Source organism: Marmota marmota, unplaced genomic scaffold, assembly GCF_001458135.2.
Source record: "Marmota marmota marmota unplaced genomic scaffold, marMar, whole genome shotgun sequence".
Taxonomy (NCBI): domain Eukaryota; kingdom Metazoa; phylum Chordata; class Mammalia; order Rodentia; family Sciuridae; genus Marmota; species Marmota marmota.
In genome coordinates, this window is record NW_026000240.1 from 23308703 (window position 1) to 23326965 (window position 18263).

At 36.2% G+C, this 18263-nt stretch overlaps 1 protein-coding gene across 2 annotated transcripts in view; it reads right to left on the minus strand.

The window, feature by feature from the left end:
• Slc25a36 (solute carrier family 25 member 36) overlaps positions 1–18263 on the minus strand; it is a 31901-nt gene that overhangs the window by 12993 nt on the left and 645 nt on the right. For both annotated transcript variants that reach the window (XM_048794320.1, XM_015486989.2), the window contains exons 2-4: positions 5745–5909; positions 4064–4141; positions 117–217 (exon numbers count right to left, since the gene is read on the minus strand). In XM_048794320.1, coding sequence (XP_048650277.1) covers positions 117–217; positions 4064–4141; positions 5745–5909 — 344 coding nt within the window. The remainder of the gene's footprint in view (positions 1–116; positions 218–4063; positions 4142–5744; positions 5910–18263) is intronic.

Below are 18263 nucleotides of genomic sequence, written 5' to 3' on the forward strand. Positions count from 1 at the left end.
CTAGTCAGTGAAAGCACACTAATCATCTTAACTTTTCAAAATAAACTCATCAAAATTCAGTATTAAGTCTCTGGGTTTCAGAAAGTTTTTAGTCTTTTAGTATTATACATTCATACCTGCCACAGCAGCCGAAATCATGTGTACCTGGGTAGAATCAGGATCAAACACACCATTCAACGTTTCCTTGGAGTTTGAATAAGCAGCAAAGTATATTGCTCTAAATATAAAATTTAAATTTGTCAATAAGCACATTGTCTAATTCTTAAGATTTAAATGTAAATTTACCTTCATAATCTCAGAATGGAAAAATCTAAACACCAAGTATCAGTCATATTCTCATGTAACATCAGATTAACAGTTTTACGTGAATACCCTTAAATACTTTCTGTATTGATTAAAAAAAAAAAAAAAAAGGACAAACTCCAATGCAAAGTTCCTAGTTTCTATCCTTAAGCAATCCTCTACCCAGTACTTTGATGCTTCTTAGAAATTGACTAACTGGAGCTGGGCGCCATGGCACATGCCTGTAATCCCAGCGGCTAGGAGGCTGAGACAGGAGGATTGTGAGTTCAAAGCAAGCCTCAGCAATAGTGAGACACTACGCAACTCAGTGAGACCCTGTCTCTAAGTAAAACAGAAATGGGGCTGGGAATGTGGCTCAGTTAATGGTCAAGTGTTCCTGGGTTTACCCCTGGTACCAAAAAAGAAAAAGAAATTGACTAACTGGTACAAATATTTGTACAACACTTTTATGCTTGGAAACCCCGTGCATGATTGTGAGGTTTGTGCAAGACTAAGGCTAAAGAAGTACACCTAACTAAGCTGAGTATCAACTGAGTGTAACTTTTTGGTGGGGAAAGGAGAGTATCACTAAAGTACTTGCTAAAAATTTTAATACAGCATAGTCTTAGCTATAACATACAGAATAGTTCACGGTATTCTTTTCTTTTCAGTGCTGGGGACTGAACCTAGGACCTCAGGCATGAGAGGCACGAACTCTACATTGAGCTACACCCCAGCCCCACAAGTGAAATCACACCATCAGATTGGGATGTGTTTGTCAACGTTTGTGAACATTCTGTTAAATTTGTAAATATTTTCCATTAACATGCTTTGACTTTTTACATCCCCAGTGTTTAACTTTCCAGGCATAGAATTATTTGCTTTCTATTTCCTATATCCTATTTCTCAACAGTCCTAATTATCTATCCAATAAAGAACAGATAAGTACAAATGGAAAGTTTCACTGTTACATCTTTTTAAATGTGGTTAAGGATAAAGGGAAATTAACAATTAAAAAAATTCTACTTTATAAGAAAGAAAAAAAACAGTATACACTTGATGCTAAATTGTGAAGTAGAACAAACATCTCATTCCTAGAAATGAATAAGGGAAAAAAGATCCTAATGAGGAAATAAGTATGGAATACATTCAGGCAATTCACAGTAGAGCTATGAAATGTCAAGTATTAAGAATGAGAGTGCTGCTGCATCAAAAATTAAACAAGGATATATTAAAACAGAAAAAAAATCATATTTAGCTCATCTGGCAAGTATTAACAAGATGGACAGTAGCCAGAATTGGTAAGATTGTGGATAAAAGAAAAATGGATTCACTATTTGATAATAAAAATATGGTATGCCGGGCTGGGGATGTGGCTCAAGCGGTAGCGCGCTCGCCTGGCATGCGTGCGGCCCGGGTTCGATCCTCAGCACCACATACAAACAAAGATGTTGTGCCTGCCGAAACTTAAAAATAAATAAATAAATAAATAAATAAATAAAAAATATGGTATGCCTTTTTAGAAGGCAAATGAACAGTATTCTCTAGTTTTAAATGTGCATATGCCATTTTATGCAGAAGTTCTACTTCAGGGTAAACATCTTGAAAGAATATACTTGCTTAAGTACTCAAAGGTTCTACATTTATAATACTACTTTTCCCCCCTACCACACTGGGGACTGAACTGCACATGGTACGCAAAGACTCTACCACTGAGCTATAGCCTCGCTCTTAAGTTGCCTAGGCTATTCTTGAACGTATGAACTTCCTGCCTTAGCCTCGTGAGAAGTTTGGTTTAGGTGTGCAATACTTCACCCAGCTCCACAACACTGTTTTTTTATATTAAAATCTGAAAATAATCTTTTAACGTGCATCTCTGAGGGAATGCTTATTAATGAGGGGGCAGTCATACTATATAATAAAAAAGAAAATATCACCCACAGAACATGTAAAGAGCTTCAACACAAATTAGGTTGAATAGTATGAGCTCGATTTTATATAGGCGATAATTATACATTTAATTTTACATATGTTTTTATGCATATGATAACCCAGAAAAATTACTGGGAAGCTATACACCAAACTATTGTTAATGATGGTTATCTATGAGGAAAGTTAGTGTATGGGAAGGGGAACAGGGTAATAGACAATATGTTTAAGATGGAAAGTCAAATTCGATGCTATAATGCTTTTTTTTTTTTTTAAACAAGAAAGATGCAAAATGAATAATTTCCTTAAAAAAAAAAAAAAAAAAAAAAAAAAGCTGAAATCCAGTAAGTAATTAGACATGAATCTGGTTCAAGATTTGGATTCAGAGAGCTGTTGTGCTCATGCTTATTCTAAATAGGAACTTTGTACATCTTACATCATGAAAGAAGTCAACCTAAGATAAAATGGCATCAGAGAAATGATAAAGTAATATTCCAGATCTTTATGGCTTCTTTAATAGGAAATGGAACTATTTGTTTGGCTTGTTAGTGAAGCCAAAAAAAAGGCTTAGTTTTAGAATTCCCAATTTTCTTTTTCTTATTGCTAAGTTCCTTTAATTGTTGTCTTTTGAACTTGGTGCAAAGACTGCTTCACAATGATCTCACTGAGAGGTCCTTTTGTACCTCCGCCTGGTGCAATCTGCGTAACCTTTCAGATGGTCACTGTTACCCCACACTGATATCCTTACCACCTTGACCGTGTTCAGATCTCCCTTTACTGGGCCTTCCTTACTATGGTAGGTACTGTAGGCATCTTACTGACCTTCAATGCTGCACAGATTTTCTTGTTTTAGACTTTCTATTCCTTTCTTCAATCCTGTTCTAAGCCCTGAACCCTTTATAGCTCTCTGATTCTACAGATGCCATCTTGTTTCTTTGAAGCTTAACTTCTATTTGTATAATCAGAAAGGAGCACTAACTTCAAGTGGAGTACAGAATAGGGTAGCATCTGAAGCAGAAAAATTTGAAAGACATATTCTAATTATACCCTTAGGTTCAAGGGATGCATTTTTAAAAAGCTTATTTTTCCTAAAGACAAAATTTTAAAAGATGTATGAACGGGTTTAGTTAAATTCAGAAAAACCACCAACACCTATTACAAAGTATCAGTAGTTTATGGCCTTAACTCTGCATAGATTTTCAATTCCCCACAACAAGAAAAAAATTCTTCCAACTCCCAAAGGTCATTAAGAGGGTATAATTATTGTCCTGGGAGAACTCAATACATAGCCACTAACTCTAAGGGAATTTATAGATTTTTTTTTTTTTTTAACAAACATTACTAATTTACCATCTCTTATTCAATCCAATACAAATATACATATTATCTTCCCTATTTTCAACTTTGAATATCTCCTCCAACACCTGAAATCTCAGGTCCATTCATGGAATTTAAAAATTTACAACTCTTATTTAGAAACAATGTTTCTCAAACTTCTAGGTATGTTATGTCATACTTCTTTATTTCCCCACTATAAGAGCATGGATAATTTGATACAAATACTATACTTTTTACCTTATATTATGAACATTTCCTTTGCATTCATATCACAACTGTTAATTTCTAACATGCTGAAATTCTGTTAGTTTTCCGAACACCCAGTACCACTTCCTGCCACCAAGCATTACTTTGTAAATTTGTCCTGGTTAATGTCCAAAATCCTTAAAAAGAAAATATTTCCCCAAAACACTAAAAACTGCAGTTAACTGTATATAAATGATTTAAATCCAGATACCCTGAAACAAGAAAGACTGCCATAATTCTACTTAATCTGAATTTATATTTTTCTTACCTGGAAGGGGCCACCCCCACTAAATTAGGGCCTAGTCCTCTGAACAAGGAGCGAGGCCCTTCTTTTTCCAAGATCACCCTAAAAAAGACAAAAATTACATTAGAAACGTTCTAGGTCTGGTGCTTCATTTATTTTATATAGCAAAGCTAGAACCTAAATCTGTTTGTATTATGTTAGGCATTTCTGTCTAGTTTTCCTTACTTATAAAAATCTATTTTTTCAAGAAATAGCACAAAGTGCTGAAGACTGGCAATCAATTTACTAGCAATAATAAAAAGAACTCAATTCAGATTCTTTTCTAAAGAAGACTTTTATATATTTATGCTACTCTTATCTCAATCTTCTCATTTTGATATTTTTAACAGGAAATTCAATTCTTAATTAGAAATGTAAATTCCTTCCTGGTTTTGAGGCCTTTTACTAAATATTGAACAAAACACTTAGTACTACAGTATGATGATATCCAACCATTCCAGTGAAGTATTATGGCAAAAATCTATCATCCTAACACCTTTTAGGGGACTGGAGTTTTTGACTGCTATCACTTCTCCCTCCACTCAGTTAACACTTCCTATACAGAATACTAACTCTATAAAAGACCTCATTGCTTTATTCACTTTTTTGGTCCTGGGATTGAAATGAGGGTACTTTACTACCACCGAGCTGCATTCCCAGGCCTTTGTACTTAGTGGCAGGGTCTTGCTTGCTAAGTTACTAAGTCTGGCCTTGAACTCGCAATCCTCGTGCCTCAACCTCTGAGTCTTTGGGATTACAGGCACACACCACCATGCCCCACATAAGGAGGTTGTAATGACTAGACAGAGAGCAGAGAGGTTTTTTAATTCAGAGTTAACAGACTAGGTAAGTTAAGTGACTCACAAACATCTCTATACTTAAGATCTCTTAAAAGGCAGCTGAGTGCAAGCACCTGAGCTGAGGCCAGACTTCTCATTCAGAGCCCAGTGGTGGCAGATGACTAATTGTGAGACCAGAAAGTATTTTTCTCATTCATCCAAATTTTTAACAGTAAATAAAGGTAAACAGTATCTCTTTATTGGGTTACTATGAGGATTGAAAAATCATACATAAAGAGCTTTTGGGTTTAAAAAACTGAGAAACTAAAACAGAGCCCAGAGGGATTCTCCAAAGTTCCTGTGAGAAGAGAAAGCACAACTATTGAAAAACACAACAACAAAAAAATGTATCAAGGAAAAATTTTAATACTAAGTGGTAATAACTATCAAGGTCATATTAAAATACTTAGTGATCAGAAGAATTTATCTGTAAACATGGTATTTTAATTCAAAATTGTTAACCATTTTATTCTACCTATTCATGCACTTAAGCAACCAAGTTTGAAAAAGTTAAGTGTGATGAAATCTTTTGGTAGCAAAAGTAAACACAATGAATGAGCTTATTTGTTTCTAGAAAATAAACACTACTGAACTAAGTTCAAACAGATTAAATCCAAGTGAGCTGATAAAGGAGACACACAAAGTTTTCAGTTATAAACTCAACTTTAACTATGTAAAACCTATTCTATTCCATTAGGGATTATTATTTCTAATGAATTATTTCTGTCACTAAGTTTGTAAAAAAAAATCTTTTAAAACGTGACAGAATATAAACATGGGAATCACAGAAAAACAGACTAAAAGCATCACAAGTACTGTGCTCTCACTTTAGGCAATGGAGGGGTCCAGGAGACACGATGCGGTTGACGCTGGCTCCAGCCATGGTGTTCAGCTGAACTTCAGAGATGTAGAGTGTCACAGAAGATGACTGTAGCCGTGTTTTTACAACTTCCAGTGGACATGTCAGAATGGCTCCCACTGTGCCGCCACATCTACACGACAGGAGAAGGAAACCCATCTCTTATCAGCACACACTCCAGTGCTGTACCCCAGGGCCCGAAGCTCTGCCAACCTACTGAACTTTAAATTTTTTAATGATTTTAGAAGACTAAATGATGTTTTAAAGTTTCATTTATTTAACTGCATATAAACACCATCAACTGCTACAAAGAACTTCGCTTACTACTACCCAAAAAAACAATTAGCTAAAGAAGATTTCAAATCATAGGTGCTTTTACTATAATTCACCAGTAAGTCACATCACATCACACCTTTGAATATCTTCTCAGGGTTGATGATTTAGAGCTCCTTGCCCTTGTACGATTTGTAGTTCTCTTGAAACCAAGACCATTATTTGAAGTATATCCTATCTTTCAAATGTCTTTTTTAAAACTAAAGAAATGGTTTTCTTGAATTTGAAACTCAAGAAATAAGTCACTGATGGATAAGTATACGTGTTTCTTCCTACAGTGAAATACTCAGAAATATTTCACCTACAAAAACCATCAGGCAAGTTTCACAATCAGTATGTGTTAGGTTAAAATGTGGAAATCTATGGAAGATACATACACTCAGCTAAAAAAAATCCACTTTAAAAAGACTGATGGTCAAAAAAACAAAACAAAATAAAAGCTCTTAAGAAATTATTAAACATGTTAAAAAGACTGGTAAGCCATTTAAGTATTCCTTTTAAAGACAAGACTGGAGCATATTTTTCTTTAACATTTTTCTTTTAACACATCATACTAGCTACCCAGTGAAGCGCTGAGAACTGCTTTCTAACCACAGAGGATGGTGACTCAGCATAGTTCTCACTGCAGTCAAACAAAACGCTGAGAGCCAGAGGTTACCATGGACCTCCATGAGGGCACTGAAGGAAGCAGCAAGGAATACACTAAACAAACCCACCCCCAGAACTAAATACCCATCTAAACCTATAAGATATGCAGTGTAACAGGAAAGCAGGCATGGCAGCAATAGCACTACAAATAAAATTTAAAATAAAAATGCATTAAATGAGATAAAGAATGATGTAACAGTACACATCACCAAGAAAATAGAAACCAACTGTATACTGTTGATCTAAGAGTGAAAACTTTACACAACAAAACTACTAACATTAGAGGACATGGATTCATAACATAAAACTTGACCTTACACTTCACACCATATCTAAAAATTAATTCAAAATGAATCAGAGAATTAAATGTAAAGACATGGAACTATTAACACTCTTGGAAGAAAAAATCTTTTCAGTTTGGGTAAGAAACAGCTTTCTTAATTACCAAAGAAGCATAAACGAATCATTAAAAAAAAAAAATCAAATTTGGACTTCACCAAAATGAAAAGACAAGCTAAAGATGAAAAGAAAAATTATTTGCAAATCATAAAATCATATACCTGATAAAGTGCTTGTATTCAGAAACATGAATAACTGGATAATAACTCAACAGAAAAAGATTTAACATTTTACCAACGATACACATGAAAGTAAGTAAAGAGAGCTGTCATCTGGGAAAAGCAAAGCAAATCCATAAAGAGCTATGAAACCATGATGGCTAACATTAAAAAAACTCACAATACCAAGTGCTTATAAAGAGCAACTAGAAATCTTGCACACTGCAGGTGGGAAAGCAAAATGATACACCCATTTTAGAAAACGCAACAAGTTTTCTACAGAGTTAAAACATACAACTGCCACACAACTCTGTAATCTCACTCCTAGGGACTGACCTAGAAGAAATGAAGATTACTTCTACACCAAGACCTGACCATGAATGTTTATAGCAGATTTACTTTTAACAGCTAAAAAATGCCCATCAACTGGTGAAGGACAAATAAATTGTGGTACATCTACGCAATGGAATACTAATCTACAAAAGCAACAACCTGGATGGATCTCAAAAGAATCATGTAAATTGAAAAAAGGCTTTAATTTTCTGACATTCTTGAAAAGGCAAAACTATAGGAACAAAATGAGATCTGAGGTTACCACAGGGTGGGGGAGGAGGGAGGAACTGACTGCAGAAAGAATGAGGTAATTCTTGGCATGTTCTACATTTTTATTAGTGGCTTTAGGACTTTATAGATTTGCTGAAATTCAATGAACTGTACATCTAAAGGGTGGATTTCATTGCACTTAAATAGTAGTATGATGAATCTAAAAAAGAAATCCCAAACTCTGTGAAAACTAATAGGAATTGCTAACATATGAACTACCTGGAGCTGAATATATATACATATATTTTTTTTGGTGGGAGGGGTTCCAGGGATTGAACTGAGGGGCCCTCAGCCACTGAGCCACATCCCCTATTTATTTTACATTTTATTTAGAGACAGGGTCTCACTGAGTTGCTTAGAGCCTCGCTTTTGCTGAGGCTGGCTTTGAACTTGAGATCCTCCAATCTCAGCCTCCCGAGCCTCTGGGATTAGAGGCATGTCCCACTGCGCCCCGGCTGAATTTTTTTTAGTATGTGAAACATTTAATAAACTTAATATTTACATCCACAAATAAAAGACACATAATGAGGATCTTAACTGTATAGAGATCGGTGTGGTATAAGTGGGTATACGCAACACTTGGGTTGTCCTGAAGCAGTTCCACATTATAAAATGCAATCCATGTGCAGTTTAGGGGTGGCATTCTGGTATTTCTCATGCTATTTTAAAGTAATTATTATATAAAACAAAATCATCAGAATTGATGTAGAAAACAAAACAATTACTTCACTAGTCATTTAAAATTCCTATTTTTGAAAACAGGATTAACCTCCTTGATTTCTCTCTCTTCCATGTTGAAAATCTCAACTTCTAAAGAAATATGCCCCCACATCAGAGAATGCCAGAAAAAATCGGCAGACACAGGATTTCAGTGAGGCCAATGGAAAGGGCCTTAGTAAAGAGAAAGGCTTGCAGAGGGAAATGTCAAAAAGCAACAAACAGTTTTGCCACTCAAAATCCCAGATCAAGGGAACCACATACTGCAGATAGAGATAAAGCAAAGAACTAACAGAGAATAGGCTGACAAGCTGCACAACAAAGGCAGGATGCCTAGGTGTACATTTCCTTTACAGAATGGAGAGGAGGAAAGGGAGAGGTATATGGGCAGGGGCCAGGGTGGGGTCGGGAGACAGACATGGAACAGACAGACACACACACACCTGATGGGTAAAACTATATTCCAGGGCAGAAGCCTAATTCTCTGAAAAACACAGGAACACAAGAATTTCCAAGCTCAGGATTAAGAAGTATATTGAATGCAAAAGTCTCCACGCTAAGCCGAACCACTGAGCCAGGTGCAGCAGTGCACACTTCCAACTCCAAGGACTCGGGAGGCTGTGGCAAGAGAATAGCAAGTTCAAGGCCAACCTTGGCAATTTAGCATATACCTGCAGACAAAGATATATTCTAGCAATTGCCTACCTTGTGCCCTTTTCTTATACAGCTAATTAAAAGAACAAATTAAGAGAATAAACTAAAAAAGAGGACATAATTGGACGCAAGAAAAAATAACCCAGGCTCAAGAGAAAGTGCCCACAAAAGGAAGTGAAATGCTAGGATCACAAACAGCCAATACTAATGGTCCTGGGATATCATATTTCAGAACGACGAAGATCTTCATGAAGATAAACTAACATATAACCACATGAAAATAAATATTCGAGAATGAATACTTACACATTTAAGCAAATGTTTTAAATAGGTGAAACTACCTCCAAAGGTGGGAAAGGAAAGGAAGTTACTCAAGAAAGAAAAAGTCAACAGAACATAATTTAGCTCTAGAGTAAGTTGTATTTGCACTGTCAAAACTAAAATAAGCACTGACTTCAATTAACAACAACAACAAAAAAAAACAGATCACATTTTAACTAGCTATATATTCAAAGGTGGAAAGAAGGGGGAAATGTCAGTAGTGCAATATAACTTAAGAAAATCCTTATCTACCAGAATAGAAAGTTGATGGGTTACAAATAAATTAGGAAAAAAAAAAAGTAATAGAGCCAGGTGGTGGCACATGTTTGTAATCTCAGAGTCTCTGGAGGTTAAGGCAGGAGGCCAGCCTCACCAAGTAAGATCCTGTCTCAAAAAAATAAAGAGAGGGGCTGGGATTGTGGCTTAGTGGTAGAGTACTTGCCTAGCATGGGCAGGACCCGGGTTCGATTCTCAGCACCACATAAAAATAAAGGCATTGTGTTGTGTCCATCTACACCTAAAAAATAAATGTTAAAAATAAAATAAAATAAATAAAGAGGGCTGGGGCTGTAGTTCAATGGTAAAGTGTACCTCAGTTAAATCCCTAGTACTAGAAAACAAAAAAAGAAAGGGGGGGGGGGAATAGAGCATATTTAGATGCATGAAAGAAAACTCCAAAACAGGTTAGGAGTTATAAAGATATTTCTACTAGGAAGCAGAAGTGGGATGGGACACTGGGGAATATAGTTTTTATTATCTTTGGTCAGCTTACCTCATGCATACGTATATTTTTAAATACATTTTTATCAAAATTATAACTATCCACTTTTAAAATCACCACAGTTTAAACTGGAAAATATGTAGTTGATTGATGTTTCTGGGACTCAATGAAAGCTCACATGAAATTTTAAGAAAAAGTGTTGCGTACAGTAAGTATGTAAATAATGTTTGATCCAGAACACAATCTAGAATCTGGATCACTTCTCACCATTTCCACCCTGGCATCTTACTGATTAGGAAGGGCAGGGAAAAAACTGTCCTGTATTGTTATTTATCACACATACTGTGTCAACTATAAGAGATATTTTTATGGGGTGATCAATTTAGTGCAAAAGATTAAATCAGCGTGCTACTTAACTGAAAGGCAAGGACAATGCATTCTCAACTTTACATTTAAATGAACAAGAACACCACTAAAATATTAAATATATATTTCTTATTTAAATGAATCTATTAGATGAGGACAGGACAATTACTCTAAGCCAAGCAAGTAATATGTAATGGCAAAGACTGGAACTGGTGTGGTGGTGATGCCTCTACTTTCAGCTATGTGGGAGGCTAACACAGGAGATTATAAATTGGAGGCCAGTCAGGGACTGAGACACCCTGTCTCAGAATAAAATTAAAAAGGGCTGAGGGGAACTGGAGTCATGACTCAGTGGTAGAGCATTTGCCTAGCATGTGTGAGGCCCAGGGTTAAACTATCAGCAACATATATAAATAAATAAAGATCCATTGACAACTAAAAAAATATTTTTAAAAGGTGGGGGGGAGGGGCGCTGAGGATGTAGCTCAGTGGTATGGCACTTGCCTACATGTACAGGTAGGTCCTAGGCTCAAACTCCAGCACTGCAAAAAATAAAAAATAGAAATAAAAATAGAAAAAAATTCTGTATCAAAAAAACCCCATAGTATTTAACATTAGTTTTATTCACTTCGACAAAAGAAAGTTTCATAACAATGAATACTAATTTAAATATTTTATGTTGTTTACAATAAGCAAACTCTTCACACATAATCAATAACATTTTTTAAAAAACAAGTTAGAACTACTTGGAACATAGTGAGGCTGAAAAGGAATCCAGAATCAAGGGGAAAAAACTGCAATAAAGAAGACTGGCCAAAAAAACCCTAAAATCACCAACAGTCTCCAGTGGGAGCAGCAATGCACACAGCAGCCTCCCAAGTTTCGCCAGCCTGAAGCTGTGCTGGCCCGTGTTCTCTGCCCATCTCACCATTCTCACCACCCCCACTTCAAGTGCCACAAAGCAGCCCTCATCATTTCTCGTGTTTTAACTGGTCTTACTTTCCTCCAGGCTAGCACTACGTACTGATTCCACAGATTATTAAAGAACTGTTTAACATGATTATCACTAAACATTTATAAGATATTTTAGAACTATTAAGACTTTCATGTTGCCAAATTGTGCCATGAAATAATCATGTCACTTCAGTAAATTATTGGAAAATAGATACACTTTCAGCTTATGTAGAGCTAATTAAACCAAAGTTTTGGGAGTGTAGTTAGTTCTGTAGGAATTTACAAGTGTTTCATCTACTTATTGCTGATTGTATAAAATGGAGATCAAGGCATGCCAGCAGCCTAGTTTCTTAAATACTTTCAGCCCCTCTTGAGTAAAGAGGTAACCAAGGGGCTGGGGCTGAGCAGTAGTGCACTTGCCTGGCATGTGGGAGGCACTGGATTCCACTCTCAGCACTGCATATAAATAAATAAAATCAAGGTCCATCAACAACTTAAAAAAAATTATATAAAAGTAGTAGCCACGTACACCCTAGAACTTAGGGTGTTTTTTTGTTTAAACTAAACACAGTGTAACCAAGAAATGGTTTAAAAAAAAAAAAAAAACATAAAAAACCTTGTGTGGGCTGGGCAAGGTAGCACATACCTATAATTCCAGCAGCTTGGGAGGCTGAGGCAAGAGGATCTCAAGTTCAAAGCCAGTCCTGCTATTGAGGCACTAAGCAACTCAGTGAGACTCTGTCTCCAAATAAAATACAAAATAGGGCTGGAATTGTGGTTCAGTGAATGAGTGCCCCTGAGTTCAACCCCTGGTAACAAACAAACAAAACATAAACCCAAGTAACCTTGTGCGGCAGGGTGCAGTGTGACATATCTGTATTGAGGCAGGAGGATGGCAAGTGCAAGCAGCAAGACCCTGTCTCAAAATAAAAATCAAAAAGATCTAGGATGTAACTCAGAGAAGAGAACCACAGATTCGATCCCCAGTAGGAAAGTGGAGCCTGGGAGACCTTATGCAAATAGATCTCATAACAAATAAAAATATGGAGGCCTCAAAGAGTTCTCCCACACAAGTGACTGCAGCACAGGGGGCAGCGGCTGGGGGAGGGGAGACAGGCAAGAGAACCGTTCACTAAACACAAAATAACAAGCAATGTCAATTTCAACCATGATGTCAAAAGTCAGGAATCCCTAAATTAAGTGTGCAGACATAAAATCCTATCTGCTGGACAGCCCCAAACCACTGAACTACTGGATGCAGCTTCTCTTTGTCTTTAAAGGACTTTTAATACTCCATTACAATTTACTAGCTAAGGCATTTATCAAACTATGGAATAACATTAAAGATTTCATTAAAATGTTAGCCAAACTTAAGGAGTTTTAGATCTTGTAACATGTGGTCTGTCTCTAAAATCCTATAAAAATTAAGGAAGTCTTACTAAAAGCATTTTCCCTTAAGTATTTGTGTTTCAGCAAGAAAATACTAATTTTTGAAATGGCGAAGGACATTTTCTATCATTTGACAAATTAACATGAATTGCTGAAAATAAAAGGCTATTTAAAAAGGTACATGCAGTATTTCTGATGCAGAAAAAATTAACAGGCTATTCCTATTTTGACTGCTAGAGCAAAATCAAGACCTAATATCAAAGACTGTATTAGTAGTTACCATCACTGATAAAATTGGAAGCACAGAAGGAAACCTTATCATACAGCCTTCACTCAGGACAAAACACCATCAGACTGAGGACTAAAAAATCCACTACAGAAACAAAACCCACTGAGGGAATGTGGTAGAATTAGTGAAAATAAACCTCCTCTGTAACTACTGCTTGCTTCTTTGCTCTCCACTGCAGAAAATCTCGATTGTCTACTTTGTCTCCAATTTCTCTCACTTCAATCAGACTTGCCATGGAAACAGCTAATCAAAATCACCAAAGGTGCCCAATTGTCAAATTCAATACTAAGAGTTCTCAGACATTACCTGAAATGACAGTGGCATTTGAAAGTTCATCACTCACACCTTCCTAAACACTGAAAGCATGCTTCATCTGGACTTCAAAACTCCACATTTTCTTGGTCACCTCTTCTACTTTATTGGTTCCTCCTCCCCGAACTTCTTTTACTGGAGTCCCCAGAGGTTAATCCTCTGAAATCTTCTATACTCATTCCCTTAATGACATCATCCAAGCTGATGCCGCCATCATGTTCTAATGATTACTTAATGTATCTCAAGTTCAGATCTTTTCCCTGGCCTTCACACTAAATACATCCACCTAAGCAATTGCCTTCTTGACCTTGCTACTTCTCAAATTTACCACATCTAAAGGTAATCAATCTCTCCTTTTCCCAACCTTGTTTGTTCCCTCTGCAATTATACCCATCTTGGTTGACAGCAATTCCATTCTTCCAAGTGCCTTAACTAAGAACGTGTAAATTTTTCTTGCATCTTCTTTCCCTTAAAACTTTATGTACAATAAGTCACAAATTTTAACTCTGCTTTCAAAATTTAAGAATTCAAGCACAATGTCTAGTACCTCCAAAAACCTCCATTATCTCTCATCTGGATTACTGAAAGCTAATCATCTCCGTACTTCTGCCCTCGCCCCAGGTGTTGGCTCTTCTAACACAGTAGCCAGGGCCAGCCTTTAGGTCTTGCAATGTCTCCTTCTACTTCAGTAGAAAAAGCCAAGTTTTCTAATGGCCTAAGACTCTATTACTCTCATTACGGTGCTCATGCCTTAGGTCTTTCCCAGCCCTCTGCACAACTTATTCCCTCCCCTCCAGGTCTCTGCTCAAATGGCAACTTCTGTATGATTCAAACACTTCCTTACTTCAACCTGCGTGAACTCCCACTGTCCCACTTTTTGTTGCCACTATTTCCCTCACAGCATTGAATAACACTATTTACTTGACAAGGTGACCCTCCTTTTTGGATAATTGTTTATTCTTCAATACTACATCAAAATGGGACAACTGGCAGGTTTTTAGAGGCTAGCTGTAATGTAGAATCCGAACTACAAAGGAAAATGTCAATTTTCCACAGCTATATTAAAATCCATTGGTCTATCTAATACCACAAATCGATCTTTTACTTATTCATGACTCCACTGTAACATATATTGGTCATTTGAAAAATACTGGTTAAGTGGATTAAGCAGGTCTCCATATGTTGATACATTTTATCAATATAATATTATTTACACTTTCTTAATTGATATTATTGATATTGACATTGTTATCTCATCAGAAATATCCTTAGGCATTAGGAAGCTGTCACACTGGAGATGGTGGGTCAACTCAAGATTTTAAAAAATCTAATTTTTACTTAAAAACTAGTTTTAAAAACTAGTTTAATCATTGACAACAAATAATATGAGTGTTTTTCTTTAAAACACTTCCTTTTTTGAGAAAATATCTGCCAAAAGGGTCAAGTCAAAACAGTCTCTCAATAGTTCTTTTTTTTTAAAAAATTTTTTTAATATTTATTTTTTAGTTCTCGGCGGACACAACATCTCTTTTTGTATGTGGTGCTGAGGATCGAACCCAGGCCACACGCATGCCAGGCGAGCGCATTACCGCTTGAGCCACATCCCCAGCCCCTCAATAGTTCTTTTAAGTAAGTCTGTTTCCTCTAGGAAAAAAAGAGGTTAATTCAGCTTGCAACTGAAGACAACTACTGAACCACACTTTGGAATGCAGGAATAGGCTTTAGGCCCATTTCCCATTGTGACACAGTGAATGTTAAATAAAGATGTGAACACCAGGGTCAAGATTTAATAAAATAATTATTACCCCCTCAAGAACACAAACTGGCCTTTCAGTTGTGTTTTTTAATTTCAACTGCTCCAAGATGAAGAAGACAATGACTACTAGTTCAGTCACGTGCTGCTGCCCTCACACAGCATAGCAGTTACACCACCAGTGCAAACCTCAACACATTTGTGAAAGGCAAACAAGGCCTTAGTATTTTACTTTTTACCTTATTTTTATATAGGGCTGAGGTTCGAACCCATTGCCTAATATGTGCAAGGGGCACATAAAATAAAGGTTATTGTGTCCACCTACAACCATTTAAAAATACCAAAATACCACTGAGCCCAGCCCCAGCCAGTATTTGAATGAAAATAGTTTTAACCTATCAGACCACCAAAAGGGTCTTGAGAATTCTCAGGAGCTCCTGGCCTACACTGCTGTGCTACACTAATCCATTTATAGGAAATAGCTTCTTTGAGAACATTCTATATCAGGATAAGCACTTCCCCCCAAGTTTTCTAATCTATTGGTAAGAATGAAAGAATATTTTTAAAAGGAAAAAAAGGGATATCTGAAAGTTTGTGTCTCCTCAAAATTCATATTCAAATCCTACCCATTAAGGTAATAGTTCAGGATGGGCTAGGCCCTTGGGAGGTGATTAGGTTGGGATCAGTGCCCTATAAAAGAAGAGAGCTAGCTAGGCCCTTCCACTATGAGGACACAGTAAGAAAGTACAGTCGGTAAGAAAGAAAACCCTCACCAGACATAAGAATCATACCTTAATCTAGGCTCTAGAACTATGAGAAATGTTTGCTGCTTATAAATGACCTGACTTACAGTACTGTATTACAACAACTCAAATGGACTAAGACACAGGAAAAGGAGAAGTAGTAAAAATTGAGAAAATGGGAATGGAGGGGAAAAAAAAGTATGAACAAAGTATAGTGGAAATAATCTATAAAAACTATACTTTAAAGTATCCTAATTCTGCCTTGAACATACAAAGAAGTAGATGAAATTAATTTAACAAAAATCATAACAGGAGTTTCTTATTAAATTAAGTGTTTAATAAGTAAAAGAATTCTGATACTAAAATAAGCAGTTTAATAGATAATCTGCAATAGTACTAACTACATGTATTACGTTCTCTCATAGTCATAAAAGCTACACAGAAAAAAATCATCCACTTGGAAGTCTGAAGGTTTATCACTCCCATTTGAGACAATCTCCCTCAAATAGTGTGTGTATGTGGGGGGGGGGGGGAGTGAATGGCCTCTGATAAACATATGCAGCTGACAGAACACACAAAGTATTTAAAAATATATTTCATGTTACCTCTTTATATACAGATATATAATGACATTAGAGATACAGCTAAAATCAAATTGTATTTAGACCATTTTTTGCAGGCTGCCATGATATGCTTCTGTAACTCAATTACCTAACCAAGGATCTTACAAACTCTGAATATTAACTCTGGCAAAAGCATAATGAGACCAAAGGGTGTCTTAAAGAAAGCACGAGTTATGCATGTGAGTGTGTCACCCTGACCCAAGGTCCAGTGCTGATCTGCTTCAAATGTCCCGATTTAAAAGTACATTTTAGAGATATAGTAGCATAAAAAAAGGAAGGATCACGGCTGGGGTTGTGGCTCAGTGGCAGAGTGCTTGCCTACAACCTGTGAGGCACCAGGTTCAAGCCCCAGCACCACATAATAAATAAAATAAAGGCATTCTGTCCATCTACAACTACAAAAAAAAGAAGGCTATCTGAATCAGTCCCTTCAAAATATGGAAAAATACTGAGATATAAGTATTTGGAAGATCCTAATCCAAACTGGGAAATTAGTGCAATAATGCTAATATTTATTTAAAATATGTGTGCTCTATTTTTAACCACACTTGAGGGCTGGGGTTGTGGCTCAGCATTAGAGCCCTTGCCTAGCACGTGTGAGGCACTGGGTTGGATCCTTGGCACCACATAAAAATAAAATAAAGGTTATTGTGTCCACCTACAACTAAAAAAAATATTAAAAACAACAACACAACAACAATATTTGATACATGAATCCTCAATGTAGAGAAACAGAAATGTTAGAAGTTAGAGAAAGGTCTTAGATATCAAATAGCATAATATCATTTTACAGATGAAGAAATGAAAATCAAAAAGTTTGTCCATTTTTTACCCAAATTAGGGAGGGGAAAAAAAAAGTGGCCAGAATTGGGTCTGTGATCTCTTAACTGTCAGGTGTCACAATCACATCTAATTACATGACAAAAAATTACTTGCATGACAAGACAAGACATCTTTACTGTTAAAGAACATATATAATACAACTGGATTAAAAAATAAATAAAAAGATTTACGGGGCAATAAAACATTTCAAAAATATGGAAAGCAAACTGGATCTCACAAATTAATAGAAAATGTTTTTATGACAGAATAGTGACTGGCCCATAAATGAAGTACAATAAATATTTGTTGGATGAATGTGTTCCAACTAAGAAAGTACTGCCATCATTGTAAATAGAGTCCACATGTCCAACTCGAAGCAAGACAACATAAATAGTACCCCGTATTTAATATTCTTAAAGTGGTTGATCAGGAAACAAATGATAGTCTTCAAAGATATGATGTTTTACATGGTTACATAAGTGAAAAAGTGTCTTAACACAATTCACCCGTAACGATTTTTTTATAAAATTAATCCTACAGATAAAAGTAGCACTTAAAATTGCTATAATTGACAGCGCGTGGGGCACACCTATGATCCTAGCGACTTGGGAAGCTGAGGCAGGAGGATCCCAAGTTTAAGGCCAGCCTCAACAATTCAATAAGACCTGTCTCAATATAAAAG